Raw genomic sequence first — 16456 nt, forward strand, 5'->3', positions numbered from 1 at the left:
GGGCAGGGACAAAGAAAAGAGGAGTCACTCGGCTGGCAGACCTGCCTTCCTGCTTTAACCCTGGCACTCAGCCCCTTTCTGACCTACTAAGGAGGAGAAAAAGGCACTCGGTTCTCCCTGTGAAGCCTCTTTCCAATAGCTGGTTCACCTTGACACATCTCTACTTAAAGGAGGTTTGCCCATTTAATGGCATTCCTAGAAAAACATTGATTCGCTCGGAAGGAGCATCCCTTTAACCTTCTGGCTTACCTTGATGGGGTCTTCCCCCAAAGCGGGCCAGGGAGTGCAGGGTGGGTGACTGATGCACAGGTACTTTGTGTAACGATTCCTAGTGTTTGCACGAAGTCACTTTGGCCATTTTTTCCATTAAGAAGTGGTTTAAAGTGAGTGTTTACAGATGAGTATGAAAACAGCTGTTTAAGTAAAGATGGAATAAACTTGTAATACCACACGTACAGCAAAAGCTTAGGAATTCCCTTTTATGTGACCATGAACAATAAGCTTGCTGGGTATCCTGCTAGGAGCAGCTGAAAGCCAGGCTCTTAGGATGATTTGTAGGGACTCCCATTTCTGGGAGATGAGCTAGCCATGCTGAAGGGGGTGTGTGCTTGGCAGTGTTTGCCTACGGCTGCCTCTGCCACGGCTGGAATTGCTCCTGTGTAGGAACAGGATGTGGGTTCTTCTTACTCACAGCAGCAAGCGTCCGGCCTGGGGTGGACATGGCAAAGGGCCTCACCCCAGTTCCTGAGCCAGGAGAGGCTGAGAAGGGTAGAGGAGGGAATCATGAAAGTTTGGGAAAAAGCCTGAGCTGCATGCTGAACAAGCCTGGCCACCCACCAAACCCAAAACACACCCACAGTTGCTTGGTGCAGCTGAGAGGAAGTTGGTGGGGACAGCTCTCTGCCAGGGGTCTCTGCTGTATTGAACCAAGCACGCATCTTCCACATGGAACTGGTGAGCTCAGAGAGCAGGGCTGGATAAAAACTTATAACTAAGGCATCTGGCTGCTGTCTTCCAACATCCCTAGCTACCACACATTCACTGTTTATCGGGTCTGCTAATTGTGTTCTGGCATTTTGGATAATTCCTTAGCTGAGATTCTCTCTCTCCCTAAGCTTGTTTTCCTTGCTACATCTGGTTGCACATACAGGTATAATAATAATCTACAAGTTAATCAAGAGATTTTTGAGGAAAGTGAGTAAGAACAGGAGGACAAAGAGATACTAAAACACCTGGACACATTTCCTGATGCACATCAAGTACTCTGATCCAGAGAGGGAGCCTGTCACTGAGGCTTCTATTGTGATTCTCTTTCACCAGAGGACTTGGCTGTCAATGCACACATACCTCTCCTGGGCTGGGTGCTCTCTGGATCAGAATCTCAGATTTTGACCTGGAGCTGGAAGAATCATGTTTTTTTTCTCTTCCCCCACAGCAAACAGGAGACAGAAAAATACAATTTACTTAGATCTCTTCAGGCTCTTCTGGATGCCTTAAAAAAAAATAAATCAGAGCTTTTTCTTAGATACCGCTTTCAAGGTACCTAATTATTACTTGAGTTGGGCAGAAATATAGACTGAGAAACACATTCTGTAGGGAAGACTTGAGTCATATTATGGTCATGGTTTTTCCTTGGTAAACAGAACAGATTTTACTCAGCCTAAACCAAATGTGCATTAGACAACTGGTCTGTATTCCAAGGCAGACATCCCGTCGTTCTGACACAGTGCTTGTTTCTCAATCTGGTCTTCTTCCCAGATTCAGTCATCTCATCTCAAGTGACCACAGATCCCAGTCTGTGGAACTACTGAGCTGGAGACCAGAGGCTGCCTGGCAAACAGGACCAGTTTTCCAAAGCTGCAGTGCAAACCAAGGGAGCTGCACACAGCAACGCTGGACATGGTGCGCTCCTCGTGTTGCAGCCACAGGGCACTGACAACATCAGCCTGCTCAGCAAGAGCAGCAGAAGCTGGGAGCCCTGTGCTGAACCATAGCTGGGCTCCAAGTGGTTCCAGCTTTTTTCCTGCAGCAGCTGGACCAGACAGAGGCCAGGGATGTGCCTCTTTCATAACATCACACTGCCTGCCCAGAGACAAGCATATGGCCCCAGCAGTCCCTCCTTCCCTCAGGGGTCAGACTTTGACATAAGGGCACACTCATTCTCTAGAAACACTGCTCTGCACCAAAAGACCTTAAAGGGTCCCACCACAGCCAAAACCAAAGGGCTTTTATCTTAAAAGACTGTATTACTTATTACATGCTAATTTATACAATAGTGATTGTTGTGGGGCATGCAAACAAAGCAGAAAGCATCCAAGTTATTCATTCTTGCAGAGAAATGACTTTGGGTATACAAAGGCTATTAACATTTAAGGTTGTAACTTCATACCTAGAGGCTGTACAGGATTTAGTTTCTTTGAGCCAGGTGCAAAACAGAGCCTGTGCTGGGTGCTTCTTTTTGCTCTGATGCCTTGGAAAAAAAAACCTTATTTTGCCAAAAGCTCTTTGCAGTACTGCCTCATTCTCTGTAGGACCCATCATATATTGTTTCCTCTTTGAGTTGAATGGGGTTACAGCTCCTCTGCTGCTAGGTTACCAATCTGCTGTAATGATGCAGATTGGTATCTGCATCCTGAAGGACAGGCCTTGGGTCATCTAAATACAAGGAAGGCCCAAATCTGGACTATTAGTTAACCAACCCTTTCTGACTGACTTCCTTTTGTCCTACCCCCACAGTATTAAGGTGCTTAACACAGTAAAAGTTTGTGTACTTGCTTTCCTTACTTGAGCCCACCGGTGGGGACAGTGTGGCATTTCTTGTGCTCCAGTAATTGCTCAGGTGTCTTCATGAACTTGTGGCACACGTCACACTCGAACATCCGTGTGATCAGGTGGATTTGCAGGTGACGCTCAAACATATTTTTTGTTTTGCAGACAAAGTTACAGAAAACACATTCAAAGCCTGAAAAATAGAACAGGAAACTTAGTCCTTACACTGTGGCCAGATTGATTGCATAGAGAGTGAGAGTTTGTATTTGTTAAACAAATTTTTTACCTTTCTCTGACTTCTCTTCAGTGTTCACTGAGGTCTGACTACCAGGCACTACAGAAATGACCAGTAGGTTGTTTGACCCCTTGTTTTTTGGGGTTATATCTGCATCTTCTTTGCTGTTGGCAGAGTCACTCAGTGCTGACAGCGAAGATGAAGATGGGCTGTTAGATTCACTGGGTGTCTTCCTCTCTTCAGCTGAAAAACAAAGAACAATAACTAGTTCAGCAGATTAGATGGAGTCTCCATGATTCAGTTTTAAACTTCAGGAAGTACTTATATTCAAAGTTAATTCAAAACAAGTCTGAAATTAATTGAGCTGATTAAAAAAAAAAACATTGTTGGGCCTTCTGGTTAACCACAGTACATCTTCTCAGTTTATCCTGCAATTGAGTGCTTATGTGGTGGTAGAGGTAAGGGATCATACAATTCTACCTCATTTCTGGACTGAAAAGAATCCCAAGAAAACACTTTGATTACTCTTGAGTTCAAATGCTTGTCACTTGGAAAGGGAGCAGAATTTCTGTAGGTTTGAGAGGCAGAAAGCAAAAGTACCTACTGGTCCAAGCTAAACTTCCCCCATCTTTCCATTTATGTGGGTCCAGTGAGTAAATTTGGGATGAAGGATAGAGAAGAATAATCTCCCTCATTGTACTGAAGAGCGTCCTCAGTAATCATTGCAGAGGTAACAGCATGGTCTCAAGATTTATATATTTTTATTAGGATCTCCTTCAAAGATAATTAAAAAGCATGTTATTTAACTGGACCTAGAGACAGAGCTTCTTTATGAAAGAAAGAAAGCATCAGAGCTTCCTTATGTGTGCAATAAATGCATGAAGTCCAAACCCTATCACACACTAGAACTGAACAAGAGGGAGAGTTCCCATATGAGAGCTGCCATGACCCAATGAGGCAAGGATGGGCAAATTATTCCCTCCCACCCGTGTCCTGGTTCAACGAGAGCTGTGTTAAAAGGAGACTTCACTAAAACTTCAAATTCTCCACGTGATACAATCCCCTGATCAAGGCCTGTGCAAACACCAGCACGTGTGTACTTGACTTTAATCTGAGTGGCACCTTTAAGATAAAAACATAGGAATGCACTAATGAAATCTGATGACCCGAGCTGCCAGTAGGGAGGATGACTGGATATCATACAGAAAGATTCACTGACCTTGGGGACAAGAGTAATACAAATGGAATGAAATTTAATAGCACAGAGAACAAGGTTATGACCTGAAGGGCCAGTAACAAGAATTTTTGCTACAAATGAGAAGTGCTTAGGTTGGAAACAGTCAAGAAAAACAAAAGCAGAATTGGAGCAGAACAGGGGATGAATATGAGCAATCAGTGTTGGGGAGCCTTCAAGGAAGGTAAATGTGATCACAGAATGTTATTGTGTCACCTACTCCCAGTAGCTGCTGCTGGTTTGTACTGCCACCACTGCTTATTTCATTTCACCATGTACAGCTGTGATTGCATATGTCCAGAGCAGGGGTTCCAACAAGAACACATGCAGTGAGGGATTGGTACAGCAGGAAAACTGTGTTCCATATAGGAAAAGGCTCAGTGTACATTTAGAGGGCAGAGTGTTGTTCTCCAGAAATGTACTAAGGGAATAAATACTGTGGAAAGAGGGATGAAAGGTGGAGGGAGGAAAAGGAGGACTGCTGTTTCAGATAGAGGGCAGTTCTGGACAAGAACAATGTATGTGTACTCTGATTATCACTACGACACACACTGGAAATTTTAAAAAGGTCTCTAATCTTTAATGCAAGAAGTCTACAGCTGCCTGTCTCTCGAAATAGTTCATTTAAAACAATGATACTTCTTTGAAGGCATATGCAATATCCTCACACCCAGTCCCTTTATGACCTGGTAACATCACAGGATAAGGAACTGGAGTCAAGTGACCCAGAAAATCCATTCTATTTTTTACTCTGTATTTGCCATATTTGTGTGAATATTTGGCTGAATCACCAGCTGAGGGGCTCTGTTGGGCAGGGTGAAGGAAGAACAAGGGGGTTTTGCCTATCATCAAAAGACAAGTAGCAGTTTCAATCTTTTAGCCATAATAGGAAAATACAGCAGAGCACAGCTCACTTTTGAGCTCTGAGGCTTTTCACATAGCTATGGGTGGTGTTTCTCATTTGCCTTGAACTCCTCTTTATGAAGTGAAGTAGTGCTGAGAGCTATGCTGGCATAAAATCCCTTGAGAGCTTTCCAGTAGTTCATATTTCTGTAGTTCCATTTAATTTATGTATCTGTGAACACAACCAATTGTGTTCTTCTCTCCCTTCTTCTTCATCCCTCCTGTTTTCCCAATTTTATTCCTGGTAGGACAAGAAAAGCAATTTAGCGATGGAAAAGTTGTGCTGGATGCAATCAGGTTCCGTATTGTAAATACAACTGTGAGTAGTTTGTGGCGGCAAAAATGCTTCTGCCTGGTCGCATAAAAGAAATTAATTAAGAAGATTCCAATTTTCTTCTCCTTAAATTATGCCAGACTTCATGAGTTGGACTAAGCATATGGAGCTTGTTTGAAAACTGCTATTGCTCTTATCCTTGGCTATTAAGTGAGCAGGACCAGGGAGCGAGCACGACCTGTTCTGCTATTTAATATAAAGTACATTTATGGTATTGCTGAATCACAGTGTCAACTAAACATCAGCATGAAATTCCAAACTGATGGGCTGGGGGGGGCAAACACAGCAAGGAGCAAAGTTCAACATAATGTTTATTTCAGACTTAGAGCCAGGTATGCACAATTAGCACAAAGTCACCTTATCATAGCTGAAATCAAAGCAGGATTTTGTTGAAATAGTAAACCAGAAAAACAAATGAAATATTTGACTGACTCCAGCAGGAGAAGGGATTTGGGGGATAAGGGGAATAGGAAGAAGAAGGGCTAAGTAGTCCGTCATGTATTTCACTAAGCTTGAAAATTGATCTGTACTACCAGATTATTTGCCTGGCTGGAGTCCAATTCTCTTCAACTTTGAGAGATCAGGCCTTAATTAGCAAGCATTTCAGTGAAAGCAGAGTGCTAATGGGAAGTGTGAAGGTTGCACCTAAAAAGCAAGGAAGAGAGAGATCACTGCAGCTGGGAGAGAGGGATCATCACCTGTGTGCTTGTTGTTGACATGAGCCTTCATATCTGCCTCTTCCATAGTGACAAAATCGCACGCTGTGCAGCAAATGGAGAACATCCACTGCTCCTTATCCACGTGGAGGGACATATGACTGACAAACTGGACATTCATCTCTGTCTCAAACCCACACACATGGCAGCTGCAGGCAGGAGAGAATTCAAGAGTAAAATAAACATTAAAAACCAAACCACAAACAGAAGCCAATCGCCTTTCCCCAAATTTGCAAGAAGAAACTCACAGCACAGCTTTCTGCTCTTCCTCACTGCTCAGTGTTCGCTGCAAAATTCTTTTGTCTGCTGAACTGCCTTTGAACTGATGGTCATGCCAATGTGATTAAGGGCAGGCACAATGCAACAATCCTGTACATGCTATAATGATGCTAAATAATCATAAAGTTAATTAAAAACTACAGATTCCAGATGCTGTGCATCACCTAACCGATTCCTTTGGGCAATAAGAGGCACTGCAGCTTTGCCAAGATGTTTAGTACAGCTGATACACTGACAAACAGAGAGCTTGCTGCACACTCCAGGAGTGATTTTCAAGCCCTGGAATGGTTCCCATGCCAAACTGGGATCTTGTGCAAAACTGCCTGGTAGTTTCAGTGTAAGCAAGTAAAAATGGGTTCAAACATTTCTTATGCTTGACTGGAAAACAGTAGTCTTCAGCTATGTGAATAATTAGCAGGGATACAGATTTTGCAGGCAGCACATAGACAGAGTGATACTGAGAGGCAGTAGAAAGGACCCTTTAATTTAACTTTCTTTGCAGAGTCCTCCTCTTGCTTTGATTAGGCCATTAACATTTAAAACAAGCCAGAAAGATTGGAAAAGGCATATACTCCAGGGCACTATTTTGCTTTCCCAAGGGGAAGCACTAGATAATCTAATCCAGCAGGTCTCATTTATTTCTTACTTCTATGATTTTGTAATTAAATCTGCTCTTGGCACTTTGACTAGAAGTAAGCGTGATTTGGTAATCTGCTTGGCCACTAGAGTGCACATCACAGATTGCAGAGTGCACAACAGTGCATACAACAAGAAGAATGTCTAAAAAGCCATTTTATCTGAGCAATTCCTTTCAATTTTTCAGGCACATTCTCCTGAAGGTGTTCTTTCTGTCACTGTGTATATACATTTCACCAAATGTATATGTCTCTAGCAAACAGAAGAAATGTGTAGATTGATACAACAATTCTTGATAACACTTTTAAGCTATTTGATTTCATAGATTTGGCTGAGGACAAGGGAACAATCAGAGGCGACTGGAAGCACCGGGCTTTAGATTCACTGTGAATCCATGTACATGATGGGATGTTTCCAAACACAAAACTTAAAGAAACACTGCTTAAAAAGTTTGAGGGGCTTCTAAGAGCCCAGCTGCCTCACCAAACCTCTTAGAAAAACCAACACCACAGCAAACCCCCGAGTCCTTCCCAATGGCCAGCCAAGTCAAACAGCACGATGCAGCCAGCATGGGTTCACTGCCCATCCTAAGCCAGACACAGGCAAGACAAATAGTGCAGTCATGGCTCCAAGCCCGCAGCAGCAGAAGGGTGGCCTTGTCACACATCCTCAGCAGGCACAGGAGGCACAGCCCTCGCCTGGGCGCTCACCTGTAGTAATAAGGGTGCTTCTTTCCATCGCTGCCCTCGGCCGTGACGGCGCTGACGATGTCCTCGGTGTCGGTGCTCACCAGCTTCACCGAGTGCACAGTCAGGTGCTGGTTCAGGTTAGCACGGCACTTAGCAGCATAGGGGCACAAGTGGCATTTGTATTTTCTCTCTTCTGAAAAGAGGAGCAGAGAGATGTGAGTGTATACCTCAGTCTGAAGCCAGCTGCTTTGAAAGCTGCCAGTAACCAAGCGTGCATTCCTTTGGGTTTCTCCAAGCAGCTTTCAGGATGAGGTACTTTGGAAGCTCGACATTTTAGAAGTTTATAGGAGCCCACAGCAACTACTCAGAAAAAAAAAACCCAACTAATTTGAAGGTAGTTTAGGGCAAGCTTTTTTAATTTGCTCTACTATTTGTAGTTTGATAATATAAAAACTTTATAAACTGGAAAACTGGGGCAACTGCTGTTCTGGGAGCTGCAGCAAAGCCGGTGGAGAAACAGGTCAATAGTCTACAATTATTTCCTTTACCCAGCATATTTTATTTGATTTTTGGACTTAGCTATTGTTGAGGTTGCCCATGCTATCACTTGCAGAGAGCTGATAGTTGCTGATTTTGTAATGATATCTGATGGTAGGAGGAAGGGGGACACTGTATATCATCATTCCAGTTCCAAAAAGGAACTAATGAAAAAGCTCACTCAAAGAACAGTTGAAAAAAATAAACTGATTAATCATGAGTTTCTGATGCTTCACAATTTTAAATACTCCTCTTTTTTGTTTTAAATTAATCATTTCTAGATCCTGGCAGCACAGTTTTTGTGCATGCCCCAGGCTGTATTTTGCAAAGGGTTGATTAAAATAGCTAAACATTATGTCTGCTTTTACAACCTTTTCCTTTGAGTGTCTGCTCCTCTAAAATTGAAATATAATGCTACAAGTGTGAGGGGAAAGACATTCCATAAAGCAGCTTAGGACTAAGGAAACCCCACTAAGACCATGGAGCATCTGAGCCTTTTCAGGATGGCTCTGCTGGATGGCTCAACATGCACTGGCATTATACCAACAGGATTTCTCAGCACTACATGGGAAATTCTTGCATCCAAGTGTTATTTTATGCAGTGCACCTCAGCAGGCTGACAGAGTGCATCGTCCATATAACAACTCTGTCTCAGCTGATTTGAAGCAGATTCCCTTTAAGAAAGTTGATATGGAGTAGAACAGCCCCTGTTCCTCTCAGAACTGTATGATGAGAGCAAAGATGAATGAGTTATTCAATCCTTTCAGTTTCACAGATCTAGAACACCAAGGCCAAATCTTTTGTTGTTCAGTGACACTTGAAAAGTTCATCAGGGAAATGATATTTCTGTTCAAAAAAACCCCAATCCGTCCAAAAAAAAAAGGCTGTTCCTTCTCTTCAGAACTCTATTACCAAGCTTGGTTATCAGTTGGTGTCTACAGTCTGATCTGCTGGAACCTGGACAAACTTGAATCGACAGGTTTTGTAAGGAGTCATTTCACGTAGGCTGCAAAGAAATAAAATGTTCACTCCCTAAGCCCACTCTGACATTGTGTCCTGCTCCTGCACTTGGCTCTGCCCCAGGTGAGCTGAGGATGGCTCACACACTCCTCTCCTTACCATCTTTCTCCTCCCTACAACAAACCCCACAGAATTCCTGAGTGCTGTGACAACCACAGGCAAGCCCCGCCTTACCTGTGTGCAACAAGAGATGCCGGGACAGAGTCTGCTGCCGACCAAACACTTTTCCACACACATCACAGGGAAACAGCTGGTCGTTAAATTTCCAAGATGGCAATCCATTTCCCACCTCCAGCCCCAGCTTTTCTGTTTCTATGCCAAAAAACACAAAGGCATCTTCAGAACTCGGAAGACTTGCAGATTTCATTCAGTAGAGCCCTGTAGGTGTCATATAAAATGCAGCACTTCGGCAGCATGCTGTGTGATCTGGCACATGAGTTCATTTAGAAAGGAAACTCCCATTGCTGGAAAGGAAATGAATCTTTCACACAGCATCTTTCATACACACTCTAAAGCAGGACACTGAGCCAAAGCGTTCTGGACATAGGCACAGCCAAAGAGTTAAACCAGGTTATGTACAGAGAGAAAGTCGAGAGTGAGCAGAGCAAGCATTTAATCCCTAATTATGGTTTTGTGGAACAACCACTCCTTTGGCTTTTTCAGTCACCCACCTTTGCCTGGTGCATGAAGAAGCCTGGTCTGAGATGGTCTGTCTGGATTGTTATTTAAGGCTGAATAATGATTTTCAGACAGTTTCTTTTCTGCTGAGGCAGGAATTCTTGCTACATACATGACAGAATCATTTAGGTTGGAAAAGACCTCTAAGATCAGGTCCACCCATTAACCTGACACTGCCAGGTTCATCACTAAAGCCATGTTCTAAAGTGCCACATCTACACACAGATGAGAAGTCTGACTCTGAAGACCAGAAGATTGCTCAGACAAACATTAAAACAAAAGGACACAGCACCCCAGTATTTGGTTGGCATCCAAGGTAAGCTCTACCCAGCACTCCTGTCCTCTGGCATCAAAATCCCCAGCTGCTTAGAGGGCCATTGAAAAACTGTGACCCACAGTGAGCTATTATCTTTTAATAAGTGGTTTTAATTGTTTCAGGAACAGACAAAGTCTGCAATACAGAAAAAAGAAACCCCTCAGAGCATAGAGCACAGATATGAAAGCACTTTATAAGGAAGTCAAGAGAAAGGGACTTGGAATGAAGAAGAGGGAAAAAGGTTACCCCAATGCTTCAAGAAGTTGAAAGCATGGCCAGTTTTGATTTGTACAGAATGGAGAAAAAAACAGTGTACTACTTAAAACAATAAGAAAAAGAGCATCAGCAAATCTTGAGTGAAAAAATACCCTGTGCAAGGGTTCCCTAAGGAGAAGGCACTGCTGTTGTTAGAGGTGCACAGAACTACCAGAGTACTTTTTAAACACAGCAGCCTACAGTGAGGAGCTTGGTTTAATTCTTCTAGTTCCACTGGAAGGAAGGATGCCACTGGCAGAGCACCTTTCCCCAAACTGACACCACCTCTGGGATCACTGCCCAGAACAAGCTCTGCCAGCGTATGTGAACATGGCCTGATGGAGGAAAACCACTTGGCTGGCATTTCCAGGTAAATGTGGGGAGAGGAGTTGGGGACAGGAGTTCAAAAACATTATAGTGAGCAGAAGTCAACATGGTGGAGTTTGGCACAAATGGCAAAATCTTCCTTCCATGAAGCACTGAGGAATAAACACCCCCCTGCACTGGCAGCCCCTCACTGACAGTCAGCTACCACTGCAGATGTTACTACCATGCCTGAGAGAGTCTCTCCTTCAGAGAGAGCTTTTCAGACAACTCCACTGTGGTTTAGGCAAAGAGCTGTCAAATACTGTATTTAATTTAAGCAATAATAAAAACAATGCCTCATTTGGGGCAGAGAGTCCACATAGCAATCTCAGCAAATTTAGGGCCAGCCGTATTTGCCAGTTCCTTCTCCACTGCTGTTTCACTCTCCTGTGACCCTGTAATATGTACAATATTCATACCAGAGGAATTCTGAGCCACCTCTGAGTGCTACCATCCAACAAAGCATTTTTCTTAAAAAAATTTCTAGTCAGAAAACAAGTTCTGCCTATTCAAAATACTCATTTCGTGAAATTAAAAAGGAAGACATCCCCCATCCCCTTAGGGCTGTAAGTGACCCATAACCTCTTAGAACTCCAATAAAGAAGGATTCTTTTTCTTGCTACCCTTGAGCTCCAAACAATGGAAAAATCTGACTCTGTGGTAGCACTACAGATGTTTCAGCAGAGCTTTTTGAGTACATAATCAAAACAGTGCTTCAAATGAGGAAAATAGTAATAATTATAAGAGAAGGTCACAAGGGTGTAGGTTGCTTCAATATGGTCACAACAAAAAATGAATTAATTGGGACATGTATCAAACAAGCAGGCTCAATTAAGTAAATAAGTCTCTTAACAATTCACTTCAGTATTACTCATCAGCCCTCTTTTATCTCTTAAGAAAAAGAAATATAATAACTTCTTCCCTATGAGGGATTGTCCTGAGAAGCTCATGGGAAGCTAGAAAAATAGCAGCTTTCTGATAATGTCAAACTGGTGACAGCCAGTCCCTTGCAAAGCAGCTGCATATTTTTCATTGATGCAAAAGAGGACACTGAGGTGTTTTGAAAGTACTTCTGTTTACTTGAAATATGCATTTGTGGAGTCATAACTACAGTCCTTCTTCCTTTTGACTGAATCTTCTCTCTGCAGCAAAGTGCTTTTTCTATTCAGCTACTTCTTAGCTTGCTCATGGCAAACCAGAGCTGGTCTCTTGCAACAGGAGCCTCAGCACTTTGTGAAAGATTTCTCAGCTCCAAGGAAAACCACCTATTTCCATCCATCCTACCCTCTGGGCAAGCTTTGACTGCATCCTGGAAACTGGAGCTTTGTGTCCATACAGAGATCCAGAAATCTTCTCAGAACATGCCTGGCACCCGACCTTGCCAGTGACCTGAAGAGTCACATGAGTCAACTTCTACATGCATTCCTTGGGCTCTGGCTCTAATTAATGCCAGGGAATGGTTATTTCTGGGAAGTGAGTACAGGCCCAGTGACTCCACGACTACAACATTGAGCTGTGCACAGTGCTCTCTGTGCATGCCTAAGCCCTGTTCCCAGTCAGTTCTGTTAGCCTTAAAGAGCACCTTACACAGTGGCCAGGAAGAAGATGAACTGAGACCACCTAATGTTAAATACTAAATCACTGTTGTGAAAGATGTCTCACAGAAATCCATCATTCACCATGACATCCCCTATACTAAAATAAAAAGGAAAACAAAAAGAGAGGAAAAAAAAAAAAAAGGACTTAATACAAGATTTCTGCTTTAAATGTCCACAGAAAATTCCAAAACTCCTACATTAGAAAATCATACAAGACAAAGTTATATTGAAAATATTAAGCAATAGATTGCATTTCTGTGTGAGTTTTGGAGTTTAAAACAAAATATGCTCAGTAAAATGAAAGGCCTCCAAGTTCTCCAGTAAAACATTAAAAAGAAACAGAAGGATTAAGACTCCGGATATTACAAAGCTAGTGATAAAATTATTTTGAAATAACTTTGCACAGAACAATTAAGAGCTAAGAATCTTATGTAAAGGTAAGACTTAATAAATACAGTCAAATACATCTTTATGGACTCCTTTCCTGCCCTCCTGCATCACCTGGTATGACTCCCCTTCTAGCCACGAGTCAGCTTCATAATGAGTAGCTGTGTAGAACTCATCATCCAAGAAGGTTAGGAACTGCCCACATTTATATTTTCTCTGAGATGAGGGCACCAACTGCAGAAATGTTGTTCTGTGCCTCCTCTTCCCCTTCCAAATAGATTTAATTTCTGGCAAACAAAGCACTGCGGTTAAAAGAGTCACCATTTACCCCTTTCCTGAGGTGTTGGGCATAATTCTGAACACATTTGTATTTTCAGTTTTCACATTTAGTAATTAATCTTTTCCCCTTCCTCTCCAGCTGGTGAGATCTATTGTTACACACGAGAGAATGTGTTAAACACCCCTTCTGAAAAGTCTTTACCCTGACTTTTGTCAGGATGTGCTTGGAGAGAGGACACCATATCCAGTGGAAGCTGTAACTGAAGAAGAGGACGAGGTGTAACCTGAATACAAAAGTGACTGTCTGGAGTCACCCACTCAGCCTTGTGACTGCTGGTGGCTGTCAGGCTCAAGAACTCCCCAGGGACTGGCTTTGGACTCTGATATTTTGATTATTTAGTTTCTTTGACGTATTTGTCAATTACTGCTTCACAGTATTTTATGCTACATTATGTTTGCATATGCTGTCCAATGCCATACCCAGCTTTATCTCTTTATAGAAACAATGGAAAGAATGAATCCACTATTTAAGTGAAAAAGACAAGCCTAAGAGGACAAACAAAAAGTCTGCTGAGGTATCATTCAAAGAAGATAAATTAATGTTTATAACCTTTGGTGGTTTACTGTCTGCTCTCCTATCCTGTAACTCACTTAGAACAGCTGCTTCTCTGTTTTATCTTCACATCTCCATAGACCTTGGAAGAAACTAAATCCACAAGGGCAGATCCTTATGGTCAGATGGAATCCTATGGATATAAATGAAATAACAGATTGTTCTCTGCAATAAGTATTCAATGCATAGATGGGTTTGAGAGGTGCTGATAAGCCTTAACACAGAAAGTCAAAATTCCTTTTCTGTCCATTCTTCTGGAAGTGTACGGCAGGGTTATATTTTGAGTTATTCAGACAGTTTGACACCACACAAATGGTCAAGGAGAAACCAGGCAAGTAATTTTGAAAAATAAGTGAACAGAAATGCTGTGAAAATAGAGAGTGGTGGTTAGAGTGTTTTCAATAAATGCTGCTTGCAAGCCACCAAACCAGAAAATTAATAAACTGACTAAGAAACAGTGGACAAGGTAACCAGGGTTCTGTGAGCTCATGGCAAGAGGATGAACACTCCTGTGCAGCTGTCCAACAGCAAGGCATCTCACTGTGCTCAGAAAGACTTGGGACACTAAACAATCATCAGGTAACTCGTGGCTGCTCCCAGCCTGAGGTGAATTGCTGCTTTTTCCTTTGAGATCTGTCAAGTATACCACATTTACCCAAGAGGCAAATACACTTCATGCAGCTCTACAGGAATGTCAGAAAACTTGCTCCATTTGTAAGGTTATTTCTGTTTGGTTATGTGTAAAAGGCAAAAACTTCAAGAAATTATTTATTCAGAAACAAGGTAGTAAGGTCAGATAATCATGCAAACATTGCTTTAAAAACGTTTATTTGCTCAAAGAGATTTTCTTTCCTTCTTCTGTCTGCATTTATCTATCTTTTTATACAGTCTTCCTATTTCTGCAGTGTTCCCATCATCAAAGATGCATTTGATTGCTTTGGAGTCTTCCCCTTACATGTTCATCCATCACCTCTGGCAAGTACACTGTATTTAAAAACTGAGAACTCCTTTTATGAAATATGTAATTATGGCTCTGTTGCAAGCTTGTTTGCCAAAAGCCTGTGAAAGGTTCCCAAGCTCAAAAATATATTGACTATACAGAATTGCAGAGCTCCAAATACTATATATCCTACTCCCTTTCCAACTTGCTTCCACAAAGGTTTTATTTGTAGGGCCAGAATCCTTATTTCTAGTAAGTCAGTTAAAATAAACAGTGGAATCCTTCCAGGTACTGTAGCTCCTGAGTAAGATATTTCTCAACTTAGCTGAGGTATCAGAGATCCTGACTGGCCCTGCAGTCTTAATTTGTCACCCCCTGCATCATTGCATCCTGTCTGATCTTGGTTAAGGGTGTATCTTTTACTGTGAGCAGACTCATCCACTATTAACTGAGATAAGCAGTTGCTTTCTAGGCATAACATTTTCTTATATTCCCCACAAAAATACAGAGCAGATAGAAAACTCTAGTTCCACATGTGAGGGAGTCATGTCCTCTTTCTTTCATAATCCGCAAAAATCTGCACATAATCCATCTGAATGACAGAACAAATGCACAGAGGAAGCAGAAAAAGTCCAATAGAAAAACTTTACCAACTAATGCTCTTATTTTTTTTCCCTCTAAAGCTTTGCAAATGTATAAGGTTACTATGGAGCTTGATAAAAAGCAGTCATGTTATGATAATTTAAAATCCTGGATATGGAAGAACCCAAGTGATTTTATCTATCAGTAGCAGAGTATTTAAGCTGCTCTTTCTGAAAACAGCAGCCATCAAAGTTGGAAATACTTCACTGAAGTGCTTGCACAGCCCACCAAAAGAAACATTAATATTGTGCACAGAAGTAGTCCAAGTGCACAACAGACAGCAGCACTTGAAAAGATCGCTGAGAAACAATAAAGATGCCAGGGTTTGGGAAAAGAGTAAAAACAGGTAAAAGATGAACTTTAAAGTTGACTCCATATAGAAACATGGGAAAAAAAAGTGAAGCCCCCTTCACTGCTAAGACTGAGCCCATCGGTCAAAAATGGACAATCAGAAGCAGAGGAGAAAGTCAGGGCAAAGAAAAGATTGGGACTACAACATCTGACTTTAAAACACAAAGCCACTCCCACGTTCTACCTTTGCATCAAATCTCACACCTATTTTCACTTCTCTTTTACAACAGAAGACTTCTGAGCAAACCATCAGATACCTTGTGATAACCTTCATCTGCATTACAAAGCTCTGGGATTTGCTTTTATTCTCTGCATTAAACTCAAAACTTAAGAAACAACCAAGGAGAAAAAAAATCCAGTAAATTCAGTGCAAGGTGGCTGAAGTTGCAGATTTTTAAGGAACTCTAAAGCTACAATAATGTTGCAGTCATTACTTGAAAACTACTTGTGCAATGTGTACATCATGGCATCAATTTGAGGATAATGCTGGGCAACAACCTCTCTTTTCCCCAGCTTGTATTTAGCACTGCCTTGCTATAGCATAAAGCACAAACAGGACTGACTCGTGGTAACTGCATCCCTTACACAACAAAAAAGACTAGAACAATGTAAAATTCACAACAGATGCAAAGTCAGGCCCTCCCCAAGCGGTGAATTTGCTGGTTGAGAAATAGCAGTC

The 16456-nt window shown here is 42.1% G+C and overlaps 1 protein-coding gene across 1 annotated transcript in view; it reads right to left on the bottom strand.

The window, feature by feature from the left end:
- Nucleotides 1–16456, bottom strand: part of ZNF827 (zinc finger protein 827) — a 100621-nt gene that overhangs the window by 4117 nt on the left and 80048 nt on the right. The window contains exons 9-13 of the mRNA XM_053941210.1: nt 9527–9664; nt 7817–7988; nt 6174–6340; nt 3056–3247; nt 2785–2962 (exon numbers count right to left, since the gene is read on the bottom strand). Coding sequence (XP_053797185.1) covers nt 2785–2962; nt 3056–3247; nt 6174–6340; nt 7817–7988; nt 9527–9664 — 847 coding nt within the window. The remainder of the gene's footprint in view (nt 1–2784; nt 2963–3055; nt 3248–6173; nt 6341–7816; nt 7989–9526; nt 9665–16456) is intronic.

The sequence above is a fragment of the Vidua chalybeata genome, chromosome 4, assembly GCF_026979565.1.
Source record: "Vidua chalybeata isolate OUT-0048 chromosome 4, bVidCha1 merged haplotype, whole genome shotgun sequence".
NCBI lineage: Eukaryota > Metazoa > Chordata > Aves > Passeriformes > Viduidae > Vidua > Vidua chalybeata.